The 25,741-nt window shown below is 43.2% G+C and overlaps 1 protein-coding gene across 1 annotated transcript in view; it reads right to left on the bottom strand.

Annotated features, from left to right (window-relative positions):
- Positions 1-1,019: 1,019 nt before the first annotated feature.
- cybb (cytochrome b-245, beta polypeptide (chronic granulomatous disease)) overlaps positions 1,020-25,741 on the bottom strand; it is a 33,214-nt gene continuing 8,492 nt past the window's right edge. Inside the window, exons 2-13 of the mRNA XM_067992852.1 lie at positions 21,866-21,961; positions 21,652-21,762; positions 18,833-18,917; positions 17,470-17,609; positions 16,200-16,381; positions 14,246-14,375; positions 14,041-14,133; positions 13,032-13,285; positions 9,402-9,564; positions 8,565-8,711; positions 2,908-3,032; positions 1,020-1,223 (exon numbers count right to left, since the gene is read on the bottom strand). Coding sequence (XP_067848953.1) covers positions 1,097-1,223; positions 2,908-3,032; positions 8,565-8,711; positions 9,402-9,564; positions 13,032-13,285; positions 14,041-14,133; positions 14,246-14,375; positions 16,200-16,381; positions 17,470-17,609; positions 18,833-18,917; positions 21,652-21,762; positions 21,866-21,961 — 1,653 coding nt within the window. The 3' untranslated portion in view covers positions 1,020-1,096. The remainder of the gene's footprint in view (positions 1,224-2,907; positions 3,033-8,564; positions 8,712-9,401; positions 9,565-13,031; positions 13,286-14,040; positions 14,134-14,245; positions 14,376-16,199; positions 16,382-17,469; positions 17,610-18,832; positions 18,918-21,651; positions 21,763-21,865; positions 21,962-25,741) is intronic.

The raw sequence follows: 25,741 nt of genomic DNA, 5'->3' as shown, positions 1-25,741 counted from the left end.
CACAAAATAAAAGTATTTTTTCCACTTAGATTCAGTGGAGAGTTTAGTTAAATTTGTGGTACAGTCAGAAACAGTTTGCAGTGGAATATTTCCATTGTGGACGATCCTATATTTGTTGTGCATTTCACACTTCTGTCTGTTTTTATATAAAAATCATAAAATAGACATGAAAGTTGTAGTGACAGATATCATTTAGTTACTGCTCACATGAATGATTTTTCCTGTATTCAAGTAGAGACATGGTGACAAAGCCTCTTCAAGCTTCTGTATCAACCAGAAATAATATATTAGATTGAGGTAATCATGAGGGGCAAGAGTGTGAAAGGTAACAGATATTTGAAAGAGCTTGTTCAGAATTCACAAGTCCATGGGATGAAAATACAGAAATTTCCAATGCATGATTACTGGTTTACATTCTTTAAAAATTGGTGATAAAGTATTGGAAAAGGGCATATTTTTAAAATGATAAAGAATTGTTCTTCAAAACTAGTATTTTGATGGAATTTCCATTCTTTCCTCATTACTGAGGTCTTTTCAGACTGCCCTTCACAGCTACATGGAAAGTCCAGAACCAATGATTGAACGGTATACATCCAGGGGAAATGGGATTCATGTCTGGGGTTGAGTTGGTCCTTGAGCCTCTTCTTTTCCAATGTATCAAAGATCCATAAACTTCTACAGACATTGAAAACCTAAATATAAACATATTGCAAACCCACAAACTAAAATCACATTGAAAAATCAGTTCTCCGATACAAATATTTCACAAGAGCAGTGGGGTCAAAGGTGCTGGGCATGAGTTTGGATTCACTGGTATGAGCAGGCAAGTATTTAATGTATAATCTGTTTCAAATACAGACACACAATAAGGGTATTGCCACTATGATGCAAAAGCTTTGAGGACAGGCTAGTACCCAGGGACAACAAGCAACAAGAGGCCTGGATACGAGCCATTTTAATAAAATAATGGAAGAATTAATGATAATCCTAACTAGTATAGAGGCATGATGCTTGTCATGTCATTTTGTGAGTGTGCTTTATTGCAAAAAGTTACAAACTGTTGTGGAATCAGAAGAAAAAGTGATAGTAATAGAATTCAGAAGTTTTCCTTGTTGAATATAAAATGCACTCCTCTTGGATCAACAGATGAATGAGCAATACTCATCTTATTTAGGACTTTAGCCAGAGCCGTGGGCCCACAAAGGAACACTCCCACATTAGTGCTGTAAAATAAAATACTTTTTTTCAATAATGACATCTTACTTTTAAAAAATATGCCCTCTTCCATTTTTTTCACTCGGATCATGACTTCTGTTTTCCCTTCAGCTGGGAGAGTCACATTCTGGACTCTCATAAGGGCATCATCAATGTGACCAACAAAATAAGCATTTCTGCAGAGCGCTGGCTGGTCCTGTTGGCATTGGAAATGTAGGTATTGTGGTAGTCATTTTGTGCTGGCAGTGATCTATGAAAATCTATGAGATGAATGGCCATTGGTATTGATTGAGGGAAGACTGTTGGGCAGAACACGGAGTGGGGCGGGAATCCTCGCTTCTGTTCAAATCTTTAACATGCAGCACAGGCAGATAGGATTCCATTTTAACATTTCATCTGAGGAATAGCATCTACAACAATATAATACTCTCCTATACTGCACCAGAATGGTTCAAAACTTGGTATGGAGCTGGTACTCACAATTTTCAGATCTAGAGCCAAATTGACACACAACGGTACAATGGTTATTTGGTAAGATTCTTAGACTAGTAATCCTAGGCAAGGATCTAAGTCATTTCTTCTTCATGAAGTAGACCTTTCTCGTCCTTGATCACATTTGTTACCATCAAGGAGCAACCACCTAACTGGTAAGTTTTCTGTGCTCACTAATGTCAATTGGATTCAGATTCCCAAGTGTTTTCTTTTGTTTATGAGCAGTCTCCATTAAATACTTTCGTTCTAAACATTAGCTAAAGAAAATTGTGTAATTAAAGAGAAAATCGGGTGGGAATATTGTAGTTTGTAATTTATTTAAAAGCTCACTGTGGCCACAGCAGTCTTTATGGGCAGATGCATGGGCCTAGAAATTGGATTGTGCAGCATCCGTTTGTCGTGGACGTGCGGCATCCGGAACTACGCAGCACGTCATATCGGTTAGGGTGCTCCGTAGTCGTCTAGGGCACCTGTCTGAAATTGGGGTTAGGATCATTGCTTATGCAAATCAGAGGCCTAACGCCTGTTTCAGGTCACTCTATAAAATTTGTTTGCATGTGCCGTCATTGCTTTTCTTTCCTTCTGCAATCTACAGGCAATTTTTAGAATAACTTGGGCGCTTTCAATATTAGCAACATCCAAATGACACACAGCACCCTGAATATACAATCTATGCACATAGCATAGATCTGATGTCATTTGAAGTAATGACATCAAACCTATGACAATACTGCTGACCACAACTCTTTTTTTTAAATTTGCAAGCAAATGGAGATTACTCTTACACTAAAAGGGAACATTGTTGTTTAAGCTCTATTTTGCTTTATCTAATGCATTTTGTCAGTTCTCAGCTTGTAATCCCCATGGGGTAAAATGAAAGTTATGTCTGTTCTCCCTCACTACTGCCCGGCAGCTACATCATAGAGCAGCAAGTTATTCACAGATTGATGTCCATCCGGAGAAGTAAACACCCATGGACAGAGGAGCAGTAAAATGATTTAAATTGAGGGTATGATAATTCAAGGTCACATATTAATAAAGACTAGAAACCAGAGCAGCAGTAAAGAGTATGACTGTGGCATTGATAGAATTCTCAGAAGAACTTCTTAAAAAAATTTTTGTCAGTGTTTTGTGGGTGGAAAAAACATGAACAAGATAGGCCAGCACTTCAGGTTCAGTTGCTCTGTTCACAAGCCCTACCTTGGATGTTTGGTTGCAATGTTTTTGAACTCATTCTCCCAGTTTGGTCTCCCATATAAAGTCTTTTGTTTGAGTCCTGTGATGACATCCGTTTGTGCTTCATGGTGCATGGCAAAGTGAGTGGCCTAAGAATGGGGAAAGTATGATTTAACATCAGCATTAGTGTCTGTCACTGAATTGAGGAGCAACAGCATGTTCTAACAATATACAAATAGCTAAGACTAATTTATTAAGGCATTACAGTACAAAGAAAATGGATATAGATAATAGGCAAGAAGGTACTTTTGGCGATGTAATCAAATGAGTGCTTAAAATGTAATATCAAATTCCTCTTTACCTGGTTAAAACAATGGAGAAAGAAATGTGATACAGACATGGTAACCATTCATGTGATAATATCACCAATAATAATTTCTACCCTATTGTCTCGTGGAAATGGATAATACTTGAAGGGTGATATATAAACAGAAAATGCTAGAAATGGTTACCAACTGACGAAGGTTTCTGGTGATGGGCCATACCTGAAATAGGTAGCTAATCTTTACTCTTTTGCCTGATTCACCTGTAGTGTAATTTCAACATATCCAAAATAATATAATAAAAAAAATATTAATTCTTAACTAGCAGATCTTCTGTGTTTTGCTCATGGTAAGCCAGTGGATATGAAGTTTTACCTTTTATGAAGGTAACACGCCCAATTAAAAATGTGGCTTCCGGGTTTGCCATCCGAAAGCTGTGCAGTGGGCGGACTGCGCACCCTCATCACAGGCTGTCAGCTGGAGGAGCTCTATTTAATGGGGCAGTCCTCCAATGGCTGCTCCTGGAGCAAACACCCACACACCACAATGGAGCAGCACAGGGGCAAGGCTGCTCCAAGGTTCAGTGATGCCTCACTTCAGGTGCTACTGGTTGGGGTGAGGAGGAGGAGGGATGTGTTCTACCTGGCAGACGGGAGGAAGTGGCCTGCCTCTGCCACCAAGAAGGACTGGCTCAAGGTGGCAGACGAGGTGACCAGCAGCAGCAATGTCTCCCGCACCTGGATCCAGTGCAGGAAGCGCTTCAATGACCTAACTAGGTCAGCCAAAGTAAGTACACTTACTGATTCTCCTACATTCCTTCTTCCACATCACCGCCCCCACCCCCCAACTCATTCTGCACTGCCAACACTACTCTAGCACATCACTCTCACACACACTTAGGGCTCATCCTCAACTTACCTGCACTTCCTCAGCACTTCCTTACCTCCCCATTAGTCCCCCCACCATGGCTCTGTCTCATACTCACTCTCTGATGCATCTCTTTCACGGTCAGTCGCACCCAAACCAATGCATTCATCGGTTGGCCACGTCACCATCTCTCACTCACGCGTCTGTACTTTCTCCCCTTATAGGAGAAGAGCCCAGAATGCACGGGAGAGGGCGAGGACCGGAGGAGGGCTGCAACAAATTGTCGTCCTCACAGACGTGGAGCAGTGGGCGCTGGAGCTCAGCCGAACCCTCGAGTGCCTGTCCGTTGGGGACGCCGAGACTGGCACCCAACAAACGTCTGGTGACATAACTTTAACATTCAGCACACACAATATGAATTAATTTAACATGCCTTGCCATCTTCAGCACCTCAGTATGCTCATCGTAACATGACACATCTGTGATCATGCTTAATATTGCCTTCTGTTCTCTTACAGGGCTTTCAATGACGTTGTGATGGCAGAGGGTGATTCCTCAGAGGACCTGCCGGTACTGTCACAGGGACACGAGGGCATCTCTGAGATAGTGTCACAGGGACGTGAGCAACTCCCTGAGATACTGTCACGGGTAGGTGCGGGAATATCTGCGATGGAGAGAACGCTAGCCTCCATTGAGCTTCAAGCACGGCTCACAAATGAGTCCATTCAGGCCCTGACAACGGCGTTCGGACTCACAGTGAACAACATTCTGCTGCCTTAAACAGGCAGGCAGGCAGATACACTAGCAACGGCCTTACAAGGCTTCACACGTGTCCTCCAAACTGTTCTCTAGCAGAGTGGTAGGAGTAATGTGGGCCTGGCTTAGAGGAGGGATGATGGCAAAAGGGGACATGGAAGTGGGGACGCCACTCAAAGCGCTCACACGTCTCACCCGTTGCCCCCCTCTCAACCAGTACCCGCAATGCTGCCTCCCCTCCAGGTGGCTGAGTCTGCCCCTGCACAGGTGCAGGTGGAGCAGACTTTGGAGGGGCCTTCACGGGTACCAAAACCCAGAGGTATAGGCCCAAAGCATCTAATCGTTCAGGACATGAACAAGAGCAACCTGCCACTACCTCTGCTGCAGCCACATGGGGATGCACCACGTAGAAGTAGTCGGAAGAGAAAGGCGAAGGTTTTGTAAGCACAAAGGGGATGCACAAGGGTGTTTGACGGTTGGTCATGTTTTTTTATTTATATTAGCTTTTTGTTAAACTCACATTAAATATTATTATTGTCACCACTACTGCCACGTCTTGGCCATTCTTGCCTGGCTTCTGTAAAAGGGGCCTTTCATGAGGTTCACCATGAACGGCGACACTTGATGCCACCCATTGGGTCACTCTACAGTGGGTGCATGTGTAGTTGCAGGCCTGTCTTGTGCAAGGAGGGATGGGGCGGCTGCTGGTGTGGGCGCTGCTCTATCCAGGTAGTGTGAGGACTGGACTCTTCACACTGTCTGATGTTAGGAGAACCGTTCACATATCAGTGACTCCCTGGCCTCATGAGCAGCCAGGTGAGCCGCTGCTCTGTCCATGGGTTGCTCCTGCTCCTCCTCCTCAATGTGGGAGGCAGATGTGGATGGGGCCTCCTCAAGCGGCACCCCTCCCTGTTGTTGCCCTCTGTGCTCTTATGCAGGTGCCTGTGGCGCAGCGCTGTGTTGTGGAGCTCCACGTGGCGGAGGTGAACGCCGTGCCTGGCGAGGCTGGTGATGTTGCTCGTCCTCGGATGTAGTGGTGAATGCAGCCATGGCGCCCCCCCCCCCCCCATCCTGATGGTGTGAGTTTGAGGGGGTCCGCAATGAGGGTAAATGTGTTTGAACAGCAGAATTTTGAGTGGAAAGTAATAATTTTCAGTGAAAACACAAAGATCTTGCAGCCAAAACTTTGACTGAAATAACAGAGTGCCCTGCTGCAATAAGTGAGCTTTTCTCCCCATTTGTCAAATAAGCATTTGAATGTCCCACTGGCTGCTGGCTGAAACATGTCTTTTGCAACATGGAGTGTTTCCCACAACACGGGAAACATGATGAGGATGCTTCAAAATCACACCCCTGCCAAAATGTGGAGAAAATTAAGTACTTCAAGTAATAAAGCTACCTCAACAACTGTGTAAATGATCATCCCGCCGGCTTTAATTGCTGATGGGACTTCCTCATTCGGGAGGTGTGCGCGCACCCAGACACGTCAATGGGGAATCCGGAAGTCTGCGGGGTGGAGTCGGTTTCCGAACCCGAATGGGATTTCCCCGATTTTTGGAGCTCCCACGCACTCGCGATTTGCCGGGAAAATCGAGCCCATTATGTCATGTAATTCGCAATATATTACTCTATGTATAAACTGGCATGCCTCTTTAAGGCGATAAGATCTAAGTGCTGTATAAAGACCCATCCTGACATCAATTATACCTAGGATCAGGAGAAATCAGCAGAAAACGATTGGCTTTCTTTTTTTCATACCTTTCTAGAAGTGTGATGTGACCCAGATATTTGCCATGTGACAGAGGTTTCTTAATCTTTTGTACATGTACATATTTTTATCTGTGGTTTAAAATTTACCAGATTTCAACAACCAAAAAAACCCCTTAAAGGTGGTTGGCTGGAAAACTTTCAATTCTGTAAAATTTGGGGAAGTTTGAAATTATTAGTCTCATAACATTTTCCTAGTGAAGATCAGAACTAAACTTACCTCATCCACAGAATGCACACGAGTCCATTTGTTACCTTTATCCACACAGCCGTAGACATGTAAAAATGCTAATGTCATACTTTACCCTGACATGGAAAGTAAGCTGTAGCACACTAAGTGAACAGTTTGCTAAGCTCCACTTTTGCTTTTCTGTACTCTTACTGACTGTAACCTTTGTAATACTGCACTAACCCCCAAAATATGTTCAAGGCAAAAAAGATACACTGACCGACACATACCACATTAATCTTAATCATCTCTACTATGCGACTGAGCAAAATCCTTTGTGGAACCAAAAGTCTGCCAAATATATGATTTTTTAAATTTCACTGCAGTATTATAAAGGAAAATACTTAGAGGTATGAAGTGAATTATTAGTTTTGTATCTCATATTTTCTATCACTAATGCAGGCCCAACTATCCCTTTAGAATAGCACAGGCCTGGGCACGTGCATCCCAATATCCCACATTTGAACCAGTCCCTGGCCAGCTGGAAATTCTAAGCACCTTTACATTAAACATTTGTGTAGCCATTTTGTCAAAATAATGTGGTCAGAATTTCTCTCATTACTCTACGTGGCAAAATTGTAAATGTGTTTACGACTACTAAGGAAGCATGCGCACATTGCCGGCCAGAAGTGCGCCTCCCGCCATATTGATAAACAAGAGGCGTCCTTTGCCCACGCCTCCAGCAGGATAAATATTCAAATAAAAGGTCTAACGCCTTTTTGAGTTCCCCTCTCCAAGACTGGTTTGCGCTGAGGCAGCCTGTGACATCGCCTGCAACAAAGAAGGTAAGTAACTTACCAGAATGTGGTGCTGGGAGCAGTGAAAGTGCTCTTGGCCCTCCCTATCGCCGCTGTTCCCAACTCCCCCCCCTCCCTCTCCCGATCGCCACTTTTCCCGACCCAACCCACGATCCCCGGCTCCAATCGGCCTTCTGCTCCCAACTGGCGGCCCCCCAGACCTGCTCACCTGAGGGCCGCTGCAGCGCAAACAGCAGCCCTATTTTTCACTACTCTTCACCAGTGGGCTGTCATGCCGCGCTGGCTGCGTTACAGTGAGGCCTGAGGCACGATATCTGCGGAACCTCGGGCCTCACCATTCTGCCCCCCCCCCCCCTTGCCGCCCAACTTTCTGTGGCCTCTCCTCCACTCAGCCCTTCTCTTGGCAATCCACCCAAGATTATGAACTCACCATATGAGGAATCATAAGCATCAGCCATATTCCACCGCTCAATGCCAGTGTCTCGATACACTAATGCACTCTCCAAATTACCTCCAGCAATAAAAACCACTGAACAACTGAAAGATGCTGACAGTTTAATAGGGTGAATTATACAAATGTTTAACTGTGATGCTATGTCAGAGGCAAAATCATCCAACACTTTAGGCATATAACAGTTTACGCCTGGATGGTGATCATCAGCAGGATTCCTGGCTGTACTTTCCTTTACATAGCTCTGGAATGCTCAGGCCAGCTGTAGTATATCCACTGCTGCTGTGACTGATAAAGGCTAATTCAGTGCAGACTGGGGATCAGATCTTGGATCTTCCCCCTCTGCGTGGCTAACACCATGCTGCCCAATGAACCATTCAGGGTTCCTCTTGGCAGGATATGCATTCTAACCAGATTGGCCATTACAAGACATAGGAAGAGATGAACAAAAATCCAGATCTGACCCTTTTCGGTCACATTCCTAGGATAAAGCACGCTGGATGAATTTGGTAATAATAATAATTAATTACCTGGTTTTCATCCCATCCAGTGAGATAAATGTTGTAGCTCAGGAAATCAGAATTGCCTCTTTCAAGCATTTGTGACTCGAGTGACTGGAGGAGATCAGCAAACCATTCAAAAGCACTAGTTTCTCGGCATAGCCAGTAGAAATAAATCTAAGAAGGAAATCAATATCTCTAAAGTTTCTCTGTGTGTGTTGTGTAATTTATCTTTTATTTCTTACATCGCCCTCTCACAATTTATCAATATAATTTTTCCCCAACTTCTCTTGCCATCACAGTTGTCCCTTCGTCCATCCCACAGATCTGTTTACTTTATGCTCTGCCCTTTTATTTGCCCCTAGACCACTGACCGCCATCGGAGAAGACCGATAGCTTGGGAGGTGGAAAGACTGCTGAGCTTCCATTGAGGACACTTCAGATGGTCATGGTAGGTGACCTTGAGCAGCCCTGGACCTTGAGAGCCCAGCTGCAAACTGCAGTATCTCGGCATGGGCCAGGGCTCTCTGGCCCAGCTGGCTGCATGGTACTAACAAAGGCACTGGCAGAATGGGTGGCAGGAAGAAGGCATGCTGTCATCCTGAGAGGGGACAGGCGTGTGCAGCACGCCTCCTGCCCCCCCGATCGAATTTCTAGTCCTCTTTGATACTGGAGGAACTTAAGGTTCTTGCTGTATTCTTTACTTTTGAATCAGTTGTTGTATTTCACATTGAGATTAAGACCAATTTTTATTTTATTTTCATTTTCAAATCATTAAATCTAAACCAAATATCAGTTAAATTCTGTTAATCAATTCTTGCAAGCAAAATAAATCTCCTGAAGTAAATATGCTCATTGTGCGATTACCTTTTTCAGCTTCAGATTTGGATCAGAGTGAGTGTACTTGTACCAGACTGATTTGAGGATGGATGCAAAAGGAGTAACTCCAATTCCTGCTCCAACAAGGACAACAGTTTCATATAGAAAGACATCCTCACTGGCAGTACCAAAAGGACCATCAACTGCAATACTGAAACAAAAAGGTCATGTCAAAAAGTAACACTGCTAGTAATTGTGATCTCTTTGATACACAAGTATCTCAATTATCAGTAGGGTCTCCCAAAGAAGCAGAACACAAGTCAGTGCTGAGAACATCTTAATGGGTTAGTACCCCTGTTAAAGCAGTGGAAAGAGGGATTGCATTGGTACACAAGTATCTTGCAGCATAATTTCAGGTTCACTGTGGTTGGGAATTAGTATCATATGTGATGATATCAGAGATCTATATCTAAAGTGTGAATTTTAATTCCTGGACGGAAAGCTGGGGGCAGCTGCCAAACCTCCCACCCAGGAGTCTCTGTCGGTTTTAACAACCTGGCCTCATTGACATCCTGCCGGCCAGTTGCCCACCCAAAATGGGTGTAAAGAAGCAGCTAGCTGGCTACCGGCATGAGAAGATTGGATGAACCAGACGCTCCCTGCCGGCACTCAGGTAAGTCACGGGGGTGGGGGGGGGGGGGGGGCGGGGTGCGGTGTGAGGGGCGGTTTGGCAAAGTTCTGTGGGTGGGAAGGGGTGGGGGTGGGGGTGGGGGTAGTCCAGGTGCAGCAGAGGCCCAGACTTTCTTTGTGGGGCCCAGAGGAACACTCCTGCTTCTCCTGGCCCCACAAAGATAGATGGTTTACTTACCTTTTGGGGCCTCTATGGGTGTCAGGCGGGCTTTGCTGGTCAAAGTGACCACGTGGTCGCTCCGGCTAGTAGGCCATTAAAGTAGCCTCGGGGTCCTATGTGAGCAATAGGATCCTCATTAGCATATATTAATGAGTCATGGTCTGATTCAGATGCACACCTCAATCGCCATGGGGCGGTATCGGAGTGGGAAGAAAGAGCCACTCAATTTTAACTCCTTCTGCCTGGTTTTCACCAGGAGGAATTAAAATGAATTAAAATTCCCCCTTGAGTGTCAGTCTGAATTGGGTATAAACTAGGATTAGCTGTAAGAGACTCAAAGGGATGATTCTGTGATCCAGCGCTCCTAGGAGGTTACTACTCTCACAGCGAAGGCATCTTGGGAAATCGCGGATGTGTGGCCTGTGATTTCCAGAGATGCCCTCCCTGTTAGCACTGCTTCCTTCTGGGAGTACCAGTTTGGGGAAATCACTCCTGAAATATCTAACAGAATTTGTACTGTAATTTTAATTTCTAAAATGTCATATTGGCTGCAGAGATAACTTTAATTCATAGAATCATAGAAAGGTTACCGTACAGAAGGAGCATTTTTCTGCGTTAAATTTCATCTGCCACGTGTCCGCCCATGCCACCTGCCTTTCTATATCCTCTTGAAGTCTATCATTATCCTCCTCACTGTTTGCTGCCCTTCCAAGTTTTGTGTCATCTGCAAATTTTGAAATTGTGCCCTGTACTCCCAAGTCCAAGTCATTAATATATATTAAGAAAAGCAGTGGTCCCAGCACCGATCCCTGAGGAACACCATTGTACACCTCTCTCCAGTCTGAAAAACAACGTTCGCCACTACTCTCTGTTTGCTGTCCCGTAGCCAATTCTGTATCCATGTTGCTACTGTCGCCTTTATTCCATGGGCTGCAATCTTGATGATAAGCCTACCATGTGGCACTTTATCAAACGCCTTTTGAAAGTCCATATACAACACATCAACTGCATTGCCCTCATCTACCCTCTCTGTTACCTCATCAAAAAACTCTATCAGGTTAGTTAAACATGATTAGCCTTTAACAAATCCATGCTGGCTTTCCCTAATCAATCCACACTTATCCAAATGACTGTAAATTCTGTCCCGGATTATCATTTCTAAAAGTTTCCCCACCACTGAGGTTAAACTGACTGGCCTATAGTTGCTGGGTTTATCCTTAGACCCTTTTTCAAACAAGGGTATAACATTTGCAATTCTCCAGTCCTCTGGCACCATCCCTGTATCTAAGGATGTTTGGAAGATTATGGCCAGTACCTCCACAATTTCCACCCTTACTTCCCTCAGCAACCTAGGATGCATTCCATCTGGACTGGGTGACTTATCTACTTTAAGTACAGCTAGCCTTTCTAGTACCTCTTCTTTATCAATTTTCAGCCTATTCAGTATCTCAACTATATCTTTCTTTACTGAGACACTGGCAGCATCTTCTTCCTTGGTAAAGACAGATGCAAAGTACTTATTTAGTACCTGGGCCATCCCCTCTGCCTCCATGAGTAGATCTCCTTTAGAGGTAGTAAGAGGAGGGATGGCCCCATCCCTCCTCTTACTACCCGTTTACTGTTTACATGCCTGTAGAAGACATTTGGATTCCCTTTTACGTTTTCTGCCAGTCTATTCTCATACTCTCATTTGCGCCTGCAGCTCACCAACCTTGTTTACCACGCTTCATGCGTTTCCACACATGCACTGCAAACCAGTTTTCGCCTTTCTTGTACTCTCTCTTAGTCTGATCCCACCTAATACTGTACTCTTACTTGCGCTAGTACTATCTTTCTCTCCCGATCCTTTGTGCCCCTTATTTCTCCTTTCCAATGCTACATTCTTGTGCCCATCCCCTCGCCAAATTAGTTCAACCCCCCCCACAGAACTAACGAACCTCCCCGCGAGGGCATTGGTCCCAGCTCCGTTGAGGTGCAACCCATCCAGCCTGTACAGGTTCCACTTCCCCCAGAACTGGTCCCAATGCCCAAGGAATCCAAAGCCCTCCCTTCTGCACCATCTCTCCAGCCACACATTCATCTGCTCTATCCTCCTATTTATGTACTCAATAGCCTGTGGCATCGGGAATAATGCGGAGATTACTACCTTTGAGGTCCTGCTTCTTAATCTCTTTCCTAACTCCTTAAAATCTGCCTGCAGGACCTCATCCCTCGTTCTACCTATGTCGTTAGTACCAACACGGACCACGACCTCTGGCTGTTCACCCTCCCCCCAGAATGTTCTGCAGCCGCTCAGTGACATCCTTGACCCTGGCACCAGGGAGGCAACGTACCATCCTGGAATCAGGTCTGCGGCTGCAGAAACGCCTGTCTGCTCCCCTAACTATAGAATCCCCTATCACTATTGCTCTCCTGACCTTTCTCCTCCTCCCTGAATACTGGTTAGAGAGCGAGATGCACTCAGGGTACTCCCGCACTACCTGCCTGCTCCTCCTTGTCTGTCTGATGGTCACCCAGTCCCTCACTACCTGCACTCTCTTAAGCTGCGGGGTGACCACCTCCTGAAACATGCTATCCACGTAGCTCTCAGCCTCCGAAATCCGGAGCTCGAGCTCCTCCAGCTGACGACACTTCCTGCACCTGTGGTTGTCCAGGACACGGGAAGCGTCCTGGAGTTCCCACATGGCACAGGCCGTGCATTCGACGGGTGTGAGCTGCCCTGCCATGCCTCGATTTCTTAGATTGTTTACTAAACTTAACAAAAATAAATTAAGCCTTAAAAAGAAATACTCACCCGAAAAAAAAATGGATACTTCTGATTTCCTTACCTGGGGAGTTTCCATGCTTCTTGGAATTCGTTTTGGTTTCCACCACACACTTTGAACAAACTGTCTGTCCAGTCTCCCACTATTCTCACATGAATGCTGAAGTGGTCTTCCTCTGGGGAAGAGGTCAATGTGAAAGGGTGCCATTCTAGCCTTGAAACCTTTGAGCATTGAACAAAAATGTACTGGCCGACCTCCATCTTAAAGCCTCTCTTCTTCATCTGCAACTCCAGCACTTTGGATGGATGGGTAACAACCTGCAGATAGAGATACACTGCAACAACTGTTTGAGCAAAGGTCAATGAATTGTACAATTAAACATAATAGCAGACAATTCCTGGTCAATTATAATTGCCTTACATAAAGTCATTGTGTATTACAAGTCTAACAGTGAAGAATTCACTTTACCTTTCTTAGTAATTTCAACATGAATAAGAAAAAGATTGGATTTGATATGATGTTTTCTGGAGTATTTATTATTTGCAGTTTTTTGTGTCTTTTTTTTGTTAGAAAGATGTTTTCTATCCTTTTTCTTTCGCTGTTCTCTGCAAGTAATACAGCTTCCCGGATCGCAATGGAGGCTGGGCAACTTCTTCCAGATCACTTCATATGCCACTATAAAACCATTGCTACAAGGTGCACAGGAGGTACCAAAGGAAATTCTCCTTCTGCTTTCCCCTTGGCATTCTGTATGGGGAAGCACCAAAATTCTACTTTGCGTCACTTTAGAACACCATGACTTAGCTCAGATACTCAATGTGCGGCTGATTACTCAGATTACACCATCCCATGACACAGTGCACTGTGGCTGCAGTTCAGGACATCATTTTCCTGCTAGGTTTTTCTAACTTTCAGTATATTTCTGTGAACTAAAAACAAGGGTGCTACTTCATAGAATTCTCATATTTTTCCGTCTCTTCACACACAAGTATTGTTCCTAATGTAGAAAGAATTTTGGGTATGTGGCAATACTGTGTGCTATCGAAGAAACTTCAGTCAAACACATGCTTACCTTTGTAATGACAACTTTCTGCTGGGATCGCCAAAATCGCACAAATCTCTCGCAGACGTAAAGGACCATCGGACCGACCACCCATTTCCAAGTCTGTAAGAGGATCAATTTGGTTAGGCAGGAAAGTGTGAATCAATAGTTTAACATGATTAAATTGTCTCATAGAAATATTATTATTTAAAAAGTGAATCAAAGGCATACATACCATTGGTGGATTCCCTGAAAACTGAGGTACTGGACATTGTCGAACAGTCCCCCATTCATTATATTTATCTTTGCAATAGCTGGCATTATGCTGTTTCAGGCTTGCGTCTGTTTGACCACGAACAATTTGCCTGGTGATGTGAAACAAAATATACTTTCTTTGTGAAAACGTTTTAAAGAGGCACTGGACTTGATTTTCAAATTAAATGTCGGCATATGAAAGACCTTTGGGCGTTGTCCCATATTTTTTAAGACTGCTTTGCTGCAGGTCTGCCTGGCTTACGCCAGTCAAGAGTAAAAAAGGGAGTGGGGCAGTCTTTGTGTGCAATTTAGGGTGATCTACAAAACCCTGAAGGATCTGCAGCTATATTATTACAATTAGCTCCTTATGCTTGTTGCAGGCTGGTACGGGATATTCCGCCTTCTTCAGTGACCCTTTTTTCCTTTTAAATCTAAAATATATACTGATGGAGCTTATATCTTAGGGTCAGGGATCAGCTTGGATCAGCTAATTGTGCTCAGAAGGTTGTGGATTCATATCCCACGTCAAGAGTTGGGCAGGTACTGAGGCCAATTTTTCTCCCTTAAGAAAAAGTACTTACCTGAGTTTGGAGCAAATTGCTGGTTGGGCCTTTACAGATCCTCCCACCTGAAGCAGCCCCCACAACATTCACCACCCAGTTTGCATGTGTGATCCCCAGACCTGGTGTACGCCCTGCAGCATATCGTAAAACGACGCGGCAAGATAATGCCATCATTTGTTATTTGCATACCATTTAAATGCTATCACTTGTTTCAGGCAAGTGCTTTCCACTTCCATCCGGAAGGCCCCAGGAAATGCATATCATACAAACAAGGTAGAGATACAGAAATACAGTTTGCACTTCTGCTTTCTCTCCCTAACATCCTGGGAACTGATACATGAGCTGTTAAGGTATTAGGTAGATGAAAATTTTCCTTGCTGTCTTTCAGATGAGCTGTTAAACTGAGGCCCCTTGTGCTTATTCAGGTTGATGTTAAAGAGCAGGGAATTTCTCCTGTTTACTGACCAACATTCATCTGTCAACCAACACTCACCAAAACAGATTAATTAGTCATTCAACTCTGTTGTTTGTGGGATCTTGCTGTGTACAAATTGGCTGCTGTGATTGCCTATATAACAGTGTTTGCACTTCAAAAGTAATTTGTGTGAAGGTTTTTGAGATGTGATACAGAGCTATATAAATGAAAGTCTTTACTTCTTATAGTGCAACCTGGCTAATCCATAGCCCTGCAAACCACTACACGTGCACGTGTAGTTATTTATCTCTTCCTGCCCACCCATCCGATACTCTGCCTATTTACCCCCTCCCCTCCAACGTGATGATCTGCTTATCTCCCCTATATTGCAGTTCCATCAAAGAACCTTCCCTGATTCCATTTCCCTAAGTCTGGGTGAACACAATGCTGGAATGTGGCAGTCAGAAACTTGCTCGTCTTTTGCAGTGAGTTAAATCAGTTGATTCAAATTTCCCATGCCCCAGGAAGTGAAGAAATTCACTTTAATTTTAAGCATTATTGCAATTGGGCTCTGTCATCTTCCAATCTCCACGCTTGTCTAGCGTGCAATGACTGGCATGACAGTGACCCTACTACAACTGTCCCAGTGTCACAGCTACCATAGAAGCGAGGGGAGCAGAAATGTACAGCTACAGCTCTAATATGCTGCTACTTATCGATAATGGTGGGCATGATTCAGGGTTCATTTTTTAACATATCACATGGCAAATGGATCTGTGCAGATTCCTAATGACAGAATCACTAGATACTGATCTGATATACTTCTTGCCAAGAAGATCTTCAGCATTTGCTAGTAGATGTGCTGCAGTTTCATTAGTGTCATCTGAAGAGCATTTACCAAAATAAACATGGCTATCAGTTGCTATAATAGACAATTTCCATGTACCTATACATACCCAACTCCATGGATCACAAGCCCAGCAAAAAAGATCACAAACAGGTGATGAGTGTACCAGAAGACTTCAAAGTATGATCTCCTGATAATTTCTGTTGACGATGTTATCATCAGTATCAGAGCCAGAGTGATAACAACCCCACTCAGCCCAGCCACGGTTGTGAATGCCATCTTAGTGGGATTCTAGAAAGGAAAGACAATAAATATATAAACAACATATTGACCAATCATTGAAACAAAAGGGAAAATTGGATATTTCAGAAAGTGAGGGCAAAAATTCCTTTGGTTTGAATCCAGCTCAACCTAGTGAGATAAAGGCCTTGGGGTAGAAATTGGATCTTGTTGCACCCATTTTACGGGGGTCCAACCCAATATTGGGACTGGGTGACTTTTCAGACGTCCCTGCCGGCCGCCTGAAAACGGATGTTGGGCCCCTTACATATGTAAATGAGGGGCCTACCACCTGTTTTAGGCCCCCTCTGCTAAATTTAATATCGCAGAGCTAAGTTTCTCGTTAAAAAGAATTAAAAGTATCATTACTGTGGAGCCAGAAGGAGCAGGAATACTGACCCAACTCTACAGTATCGTGATCGCCCTCCATTGCTGCTTAACTCTCCCTTGCCCCTCAGGAATTATCTTTGGGCCACTGCCAATGAGGCAAGCAGTCCGACACTGATCCTCTTCAATTGACGAGCTGCCTGTAGAGGTGCGACAGGCGCTGGCAGCTCACCCAATTTATATGAATGACGCCCGAAGCTCAATTTATGGGCCAGCCTCGGGCCTCTCGGTACGGGCATGCATCGCAACCACATCGCCGCTTTCACGCCCGAAACCGGTCTCTGACAAACTTATTCCCCATTCTTTCTACCAACTGTAAGAGTCCTAAACGAGGTGAAATCTGGCCAGTCTTAACCCAGATCCAAGTGGACTTTGACACAAACTGATAATCAGATTTAGAAGTGGATGTTTCCCAATTTGCCCTCTGGGAGCATGCCTTCTGCTGATATATTTACGGAGCTGCATCCACAAGAGAGCCTGTGGCAAGCTGTGCAGTGCAGTCACTTGTCTTTCCATTGGAGAAACAATTGTCTGGAGGTGATAAAAACAGTAGATTGTGGGAAAATTTAAATTCTTATCACTCTTTTGTATAATTTCTGCTTTTAGATTTTTAGCAACTATTACAGTGCTCCCAACAATATCCACAATGTGTCCACCGTGTATGATGAATTTTCTACAACTTCATTAGACATCAATAGAAAATTAAAGATTACCGTCCCATTGGATTGAATTGGATTCAGATAATTTTCGTTGTGTCCCAATTTAGACAAAGCATTATTAAGTGGTCCACTTTCATCCAGCTGGCAGTCCATAAATCGCTCAAAGTTGAATAAATGTGCAATGATGTGAATGGCTGTGAAGGAAGTGATGCACAGTCTGTCATAATCTTGAATAAATATTGCAATAATAGATGATAATCAGGAACAATGGGATTAATTTATCGTGCAAAGACATTGTGCACTATTCAGATAAAAATGAGCAGTATATGCTCAAACCATTGTTCTGAATCCATTATTAAACATTTTGGTATCAAAATCTGATACAAAGTCAGAATTGCACAGTCTGATTCCCTGTAGTCCTGTGTACATTGCACTGTTGATTTTCTTTTTAGATAGCACACTGCAGCTGTAAAACACCAAGTGTATTGTAATACAAAGAATATTGTAATGTTATAGCTGTTCTTAATCTTGACCGCAAACTGGTAATGTTTGACAAAAATCTTATTCTTTTCTATTTCTCAATGGTATCACTCCCTTTAGATTGGTTCTTAGTGGAGTTAAAAAAGTAGTGAGCAGATAACAATGATAGTAATGTATAAAACAAAAGCAAAATACTGTGGATGCTGGAAATTTGAAATAATAACAGAAAATGCTGGAAACACTCAGCAGGTCAGGCAGCATCTGTGGAGACAGAGACAGAGTTAATGCTTCAGGTCGATGACCTTTCATCAGATCTGGAGTCACAGCTTCTTCTCATTTCAATGTTGCAGTGATATCGAGCTCATACCTTCCCACTTCTGTATTGCAGCTGAGAGATTGAATTATTAGTCTTAATAATATGGTCAATTCTTCAGAGTAGCATATAGGCATGCCTTCTGATTTCTAATAAAAATTCCCCCAAAAAATGAAATCAAAAATTAGGCTTAAACCCTATAAAACCTGGAAACATCAATGTTGTCATATTACAATTGTGCTCTTCATGTTTAGTGCAGGTAGTACTTCATCTACTCTCCGTACAAACAGGCAGCATCGACTGTCAGTCACCTGCATCACTTACACAAGGCTGAGTGAAGTTCTTTGCAGGGGAAGCCCTGATATTCCAGCTAATGGTCCTTTCAGTATTATACTTTGTTGTAAAGCATTTGATTTCTTCCTTCCAAAATTGTTTGATTGATTAAATCCAAAGTTTTCTGATTATGAACATTCTGTTTTACTTTTGACCCAAAAAAGCACCTATTTGTTGCAACTGATTGCATCTGATTTCTTGGCTAAATTCAGGAAAAAATAAAACCCAAAAATCAGAAGCCTTATGAATAAAACAAGCTACAATGGTGACAGAAAGCTCTCTTTAATTTACCTGTATGCAGTGCAATCATGTAAGCTACCAGCTTATGGAAGGAGATGTTTCTGTCCAGTTGTCTTCTGAGAGTTTGTCTGCAACACTTTAAGTTAAAACAGATGTTACAAAACATAGTGACAGTTAAGTGTTTGGATTGATTGTACTGCTGGTATCAGCATTGCCTAGAACAAATGCAGGCCAAATAAATAGCACCAGAAGTCGTGTCTCAGTTTTTTCCAGTGATCCCTATTAAGATTTCTGTATGCTGTCAATAATTATTTGTCTCTCTCTCGTTCTGATTGTAAGGGGACTAGAGCAGACAAATTATTAAGCAATGCCAGTTTATAATCTTGACAGTGAAGCTTTAGTCACATCAATAACAGCATAAGCCAAGCAGTGTAGCAGAAATTCTGTGCCACTATTGGTTTTTCTCCCAGTAGCCAAAACAATGTATGCATATTCTGTACCTGGTCTGTTTTGGTGTGATATGATTGAAAGGCTGCAGGTGCGATTGGAACCCTGCCTGTCCGGTGCCAGCAGTACAAGGGGGGTGGGGGGGGTTAAAGTGGCGGCCGGGTAGTAACCCCTACCTTCCTGCAGTGTACCCACCCTCCCGCGATTTTAACTTCCGAGTTTTCCAGACCGTGGAGACCACCCATTCGCAGGCAGACAGGGGCTTCATAAATATTGAAATGTCAGGGTCTGATGACATAATTTGAATCCTGATTTTAACTTTGAAATGTCGGAATCATACACAGTCTTGGAGCACAAGCAGAATCGGGCCTGAACAAACCCAGGTGAGTTTTAATTTTTTAATTTTTGGGGGTTCCCTTGTGGGTTAGGAGGAGCAGGAGTGCTTCTCCTAGCCCAACAAGGAAACCTTGGGCCTCCGCTCACCTGGGCTTCCCTCTTCCTTCCCCTGGCTGTAATCTTCTCAAAATACCCTCCAGTTATCTTGCTGAGAATCATTTCCTTGGGCCCCCAGCAGCGGCCTGCAGTCGAGCGATTTTCCATTCCCGACTTCCGGCCTCTACGTCAACCCTGTCAGCCTTGGCCGAGAGTCAGTGAGTGAAGAATAAAATGAAGCCTGGGTGATTCACGCTTCAGGGGACTGGCTGGATCGCCGCCCACTTCGGCCTCCTGATTTCTGTGCTAGGTTAAAATCGGGGCTTGCATCTTTACTAGTGCTACCATACCAAGATTTTCAGCATGCTGGTTACAAATTTGCAGTGTAGCTCTGTTGATGCCAGTTATATTGACCTAATCAAGCAATCACCTCCAAGAGGTGATCTTACTTTATGCTGGCAACAATTTTAGCAAACCTTTTTGTTCATTGTTTTTAAAAGGAAAATGGAAACCAATAAGTCTCCTGTACCAGCGTTCTACTTTTGCTGACTGAAAGGAATCTGCTCCATTATCCCTACTTTATCATCTCTTTAGTATACAAATGATTACATTTTCTAGAAGTGAAATACTCCCATGAATGAAACATCATTGTTCATAAATGTCCTGCATAAACATCCTTCCAGCTCTCCCAATGGCTTAGTGGGTAATTGCCATGCAGTTTAGAATGTTACAGCACAGAAACAAGCCATTTGGCTCATCAAAACTGCATTGGTGTTTTTCTCCACTTAAATCACCTAGTCTAATCCGAGTCTTCTACTCGCTATCCATACCCTTCAATATTCCTCTCTTTCAAGCAACTACCTAATTTCCTATTAAAACAACTTGCATCTTATAATTTCGAATTTTACCCTTCCCTTTAATATTTTGTAACGTGCCCTTTAAAAGAATGGCCACTTGGGTGAGATACTGGAGGGTGCCTTGCATCCACGGAATCATTCTTTGATTTTAGTCAGTACCTTCAATGGAAAAGGGAGAAAAATATTTCTATCCTGAGGTACAGCAGTTGGCTACTGAATTACAAATAATTATTAGATTAAATATTAGAAACAGAAATAATCCATGTCAGCAGCATGGTGATGCAACTTTGTGGTGTTCTCATGTGCTGTGCCTTGACTGGTAACGCAGAATTTTACCTGTGATTTCCAGATCTCAGCTGAGTGAGGCACCAAGCACTGAAACTGAAAATCAAGAGGAAAATCCTGCAGAGCTTCTTTCAGGCTATTTTCACCATCTACAAGGGCACAAGTCAGGAGTGTGATGGAATACTCTCCACTTGCTTGGATGAGTGCAGCTCCAACAACACTCAAGAAGCTCGACACCATCCAAGACAAAGCAGCCCGCTTGATTGGCACCCCATCCACCACCCTAAACATTCACTCCCTTCACCACCGGCGCACCGTGGCTGCAGTGTGTACCATCCACAGGATGCACTGCAGCAACTCGCCAAGGCTTCTTCGACAGCACCTCCCAAATCCACGACCTCTACCACCTAGAAGGAGAAGGGCAACAGGCAATGCGAACAACACCACCTGCACATTCCCCTCCAAGTCACACCATCCCGACTTGGAAATATATTGCCATTCCTTCATCGTCGCTGGGTCAAAATCCCGGAACTCCCTACCTAACAGCACTGTGGGAGAACCTTCATCACACGGACTGCGACGGTTCACCACCACCTTCTCAAGGGCAATTAGGGATGGACAATAAATGCTGGCCTTGCCAGGGACGCCCACATCCCATGAACGAATAAAAATTTTTTTCCAATGGCTGCATCAAAAGTACCACTGGTAGAAGCCTGAAAGCTAGTCACCTGCCCACCTTCTCAAGTGAGAAATGTACAAGTGACTTAAAGACAGGAGGTGAAAAAATATATTAAAAAGGGTGAAAAGTGTACACATTTTTGTACAACACAGTTTTTTTTAAGCTCTTACCCCACATGATCCTCTCATGAATGACAACAGATTTCGGCACACTGGCAGCAGGATCAGCATGCAGTTAAAGTTCAAACATGCAGCAGGAGCTCTAGCCCACGCCAGAGCAGACTAAATAAATAAAAAAGAAATGCACATGAGCAACAGTGGAACATGATATGCAGGAAAGAAACTATCGTCCAAATCAGTGATGTCTAAAGGTGTGCAAACTTACTCCAACAAGCTCTCGTGTGTAATAAAACTTTTCTCCATCATCATACACGAAAAAGTAATGCACGAAGAGAAAAGCGTTGATTCCAAGCCACACCAGCTGCAAACAAAGAGAAACGAACACAGTAAAAAATCATGTCACGTAGGGCTGAGGGAAAGACTATTTTCTAGCCTTCTGTGGCTTAACTTCAATCTCTCTATTTCCATTGCAACCTTTTTCTCTCTCTATTTTATTGATATTATTACGATCATTGCTCCTCTGAACTCACCTTTCTCGTTCCCCTGGAAGCTTTACGTGCACCATCTTACATCGACCATCGTGCTCCCTGCATCCTCACTGGGGAAGATTTTTATCTATACCAACACGTCGTAAAACATCACCTTGGTGGTGCACAGAACAGAAATTCAAGCAGGGAGGTATCGCACACTCATAACAGATCCCGCCCAATGGAAGAAAAATCAGGTGGGCTGTGTTACCATTGTGTAATCCTCCTCGCCCAATTTTCTTCTCGGCACTCGGTCTAGACGATAATACATGCCCAGGTGGTACAGACAAAAATCTACTCCATTGTGAGGAAATCCAGGCTCATTGCATCCTCTCCTGCTCTAACTTATTGTTTCCCAGGACCTCGGCACTGTGAATTTTCATCCCCAACTCCCCCCTCAGTCTTCCCTGCTTCATGCCATTTCCATGCTTCTAAAACTCAAGCTTGGCCTTTATTACAAGGGGGTTGGAGTACAAGAGTAAGGAAGTCTTGCTGCAATTGTACAGGGCTTTGATGAGACCTCACCTGGAGTACTGTGTACAGTTTTGGTCTCCTTACCTAAGGAAGGATATACTTGCCTTAGGAGTGGTGCAACAAAGGTTTACTAGATTGATCCCTGGGATGAGAGGGTTGCCCTATGAGGAGAGATTGAGTAGAATGGGCCTATACTTTCTGGAGTTTAGAAGAATGAGAAGTGATCTCATTGAAACATGAGATTCTGAGAGGGTTTGACTGGGTAGATGCTGAGAGGCTGTTTTTCTTGGCAGGAGAGTCTAGAACTAGGGATCATAGTCTCAGAATAAGGAGTCGGCTGTTTAGGACTGAGATGAGGAGAAATTTCTTCACTCAGAGGGTTGTGAATCTTTGGAATTCTCCACCCCAGATGACTAGGGATGCTCAGTCGTTGAGTATATTCAAGATTGAAATTGATAGATTTTTGGACTCTAAAAGAATCAAGGGATATGAGGATCGGGCGGGAAAGTGGAGTTGAGGTCAAAGATCAGCCATGATCTTCTTGAATGGCGAAGCAGGCTCGAGGGGCTGTATGGCCTACTCCTGCTCCTATTTCTTATGTTCTTATGTTCTTATCAGGCACTATTTCTTAATTAACCTTGTCTTAGCTCCTCCTCTTTTTATCCTTGGGGGTGTCCTTAGCTTTTATCCTAGGTTTCTTAATTAAAAAAGAATGATAGTACCTTAACTTGCAGGACTAAAAATCACTTTTAGTTTAATGAGAAAGAAACAATTTTCACTGAAGTACTTTTCCAATTTAACACTTAACAAAAGATCCATGATGCTGAACATCAAATAGCAGCAACAAGACAAAGGTAACAAGATGTGGAGTAAGTTTCTATTTACAGTGAATGTGAAGAAAATAACTTTTTTTTAAAATCTAGAAATTCCTTGTCCCCTGTCATGTGCAATGTTACGCTGAGTGCTGTTGTACTCAGGTTTTGTCACTATGAGCACTTTCTTTTTTCTTAACTGCCCAGAATATGTAAAACAAAGCACAACAGCATCCCAACATAACAGCTATTGAAAAATGCAAAATAAAATATTAGAAATCTGACTGTTCTTTCTCATGCTGATCCCTGGATGTAAATATAAGTAATATTTCCTATCAGCAGCTTGTAGGCGTGCTCTGATTTTGGCATTCTAAGAGCAGTTTTACTTGTATTCAATGCTATGGACAGCTTCCATACACAAGCATACATTTCATATGAACCAAAATTTGACCTTATGCACGAAGTAGCTAGGATAGCTTGTCTACAGCGACAAATATACCCTTTTGCCATTGACGTATTCACTGGAAGTAGCATGGATATGACCATATACTTCTGATCTCTCCAACTGATTGTTAACACCACACTAACAGATCATTTGGCTCAAGCTAGAAACTATGAATCAAGTTTACTAAGAAGTAAGATTAAACAGAAGCAAGAACAAAAACAACAGATTCACCTAAATTACAATAATTCTTCAGTAACTTTGTACCATACATCCATGATGAATAGCTTTAAGTGGGACTGAACTCTTGTAGAGTACTCCATCAGTCGCAGTATATATAACAGAACAGCAAGGCGGGAAAAAACATCGAAGAATCCGAATTACTAGCCTGGATTATATGTCTCTCTTCATTTTGAACTTCAAGAAAGTATATAGATATAAAAGATACTTTCACAATCATCAAACCTGTCAATCAGAATAGATTTCAAAGACACCATGATGAAAAATCGCACACTCTTAAAACACGCACTGAACCTGAGCCAAGAAAAATTCTTCAAATCACAGGTGAAATTTTCTGAGACCCTGCGCCATTGGCTGGGCTTTGCATGCAGTGCGTAGCTTATTGGAAAATCACAGGTAAACTGCTGGGTCTTGGACAATTTTGCCCCATTTCTCCATTCCTGGCCTACTTCCAACAATGAATGGATACATCAATAACACCCTTTTAAACACCCATCAATTCACCTGTGCAAATGAAAAAACTCAGAGCTTACAACATGAAAGCTGCAGCAAGCAGTCAGCATATGCAGTGGAATAATATTTTTGTGCGGCCTATCACAGCCAGAGACCAGGATCACTGCCATACTTCCTGTTACACTACATACTATGGCAAGGATCAAATATTAAAAGTGGCCGCTGCAGATGATAATTGGTGAGTGCTAAAAGTAACTATAGCTACCAAAAGTTGTGATTTTTCATTGGTCTGCTCTTCTCCTTTAGAAAAATAGCCAATCCCTGGGAATATCTACATACTACTGTGCCATCGCTGGGATGATGGTATGGGAATAGGAAAAGAGAGCTGGTTAGAATACGAGGCTTCTTTTCTTATTCCAGGTGGCATAGAGCAGTGGTGTCCTCATGGGGAGTGTGGATTCCTGCTCTGTGGTATGGAAATAGTTGTTAGTGACTCAGGAGAGGCTCAGATGAATGACTTCAGCAGCTGTCAAGGAGGCTTGTGGTTGTTTCCTGTCGTCTTCCTCCAAATACGCATATTACAAAAGTGGGGGGGGGGGGGGCGGGAGGCATGACAAGGTACAGAACACAGCACCCATCACAAAGACTAACAGCATTTTGCAACAAGTCCTGAAGTAGCAATTCAATTTTATTCAAAAGTCAAAAATACAGACCTTTCTTGATATAACCAGCCTGTCACTTATGAGTGATAGTAGCTAAACAGCAGCTCAGGAATCAATAGCATCAGATTTTTATGGGGGCAATTGACCCCTGATTTGCACTATTAGAGGAAATCTGGGTGCAAAACCCTCTGACATCCATTTTCATGTAATTTATATGTCTGTGCCCTCTTCAAGCACAGTCAAGTACAAACACCAGAAAAGCCATAGAGGAAGTTTGTTGGGTGCAGTGCTATTCAGAAACACAATGAGAACAAAGGATTAGCACCCATTTTTCTTCTGCATGGCACCCATTTTTTGGGTGCTTTTCGGGAGCAGAACAGAGGAAAATCAGCCCTTAAATCTCTGATGTAACACAGATTAGTGTAAAATGATCACACTTCATCACAAACTGTTAGGCAAAAGTTAATTTCAGAAATCTTGACCAGGAGAACAAAAAACAAACTCCCTATTTCACTTTATAAATTACACCAA

This window comes from Heptranchias perlo, chromosome 11 (genome assembly GCF_035084215.1).
Source record: "Heptranchias perlo isolate sHepPer1 chromosome 11, sHepPer1.hap1, whole genome shotgun sequence".
NCBI classification, from domain to species: Eukaryota; Metazoa; Chordata; class Chondrichthyes; order Hexanchiformes; family Hexanchidae; genus Heptranchias; species Heptranchias perlo.
Note: the sequence above shows the minus strand (reverse complement) of the source record. Positions and strands in the feature narration are given on the sequence as shown.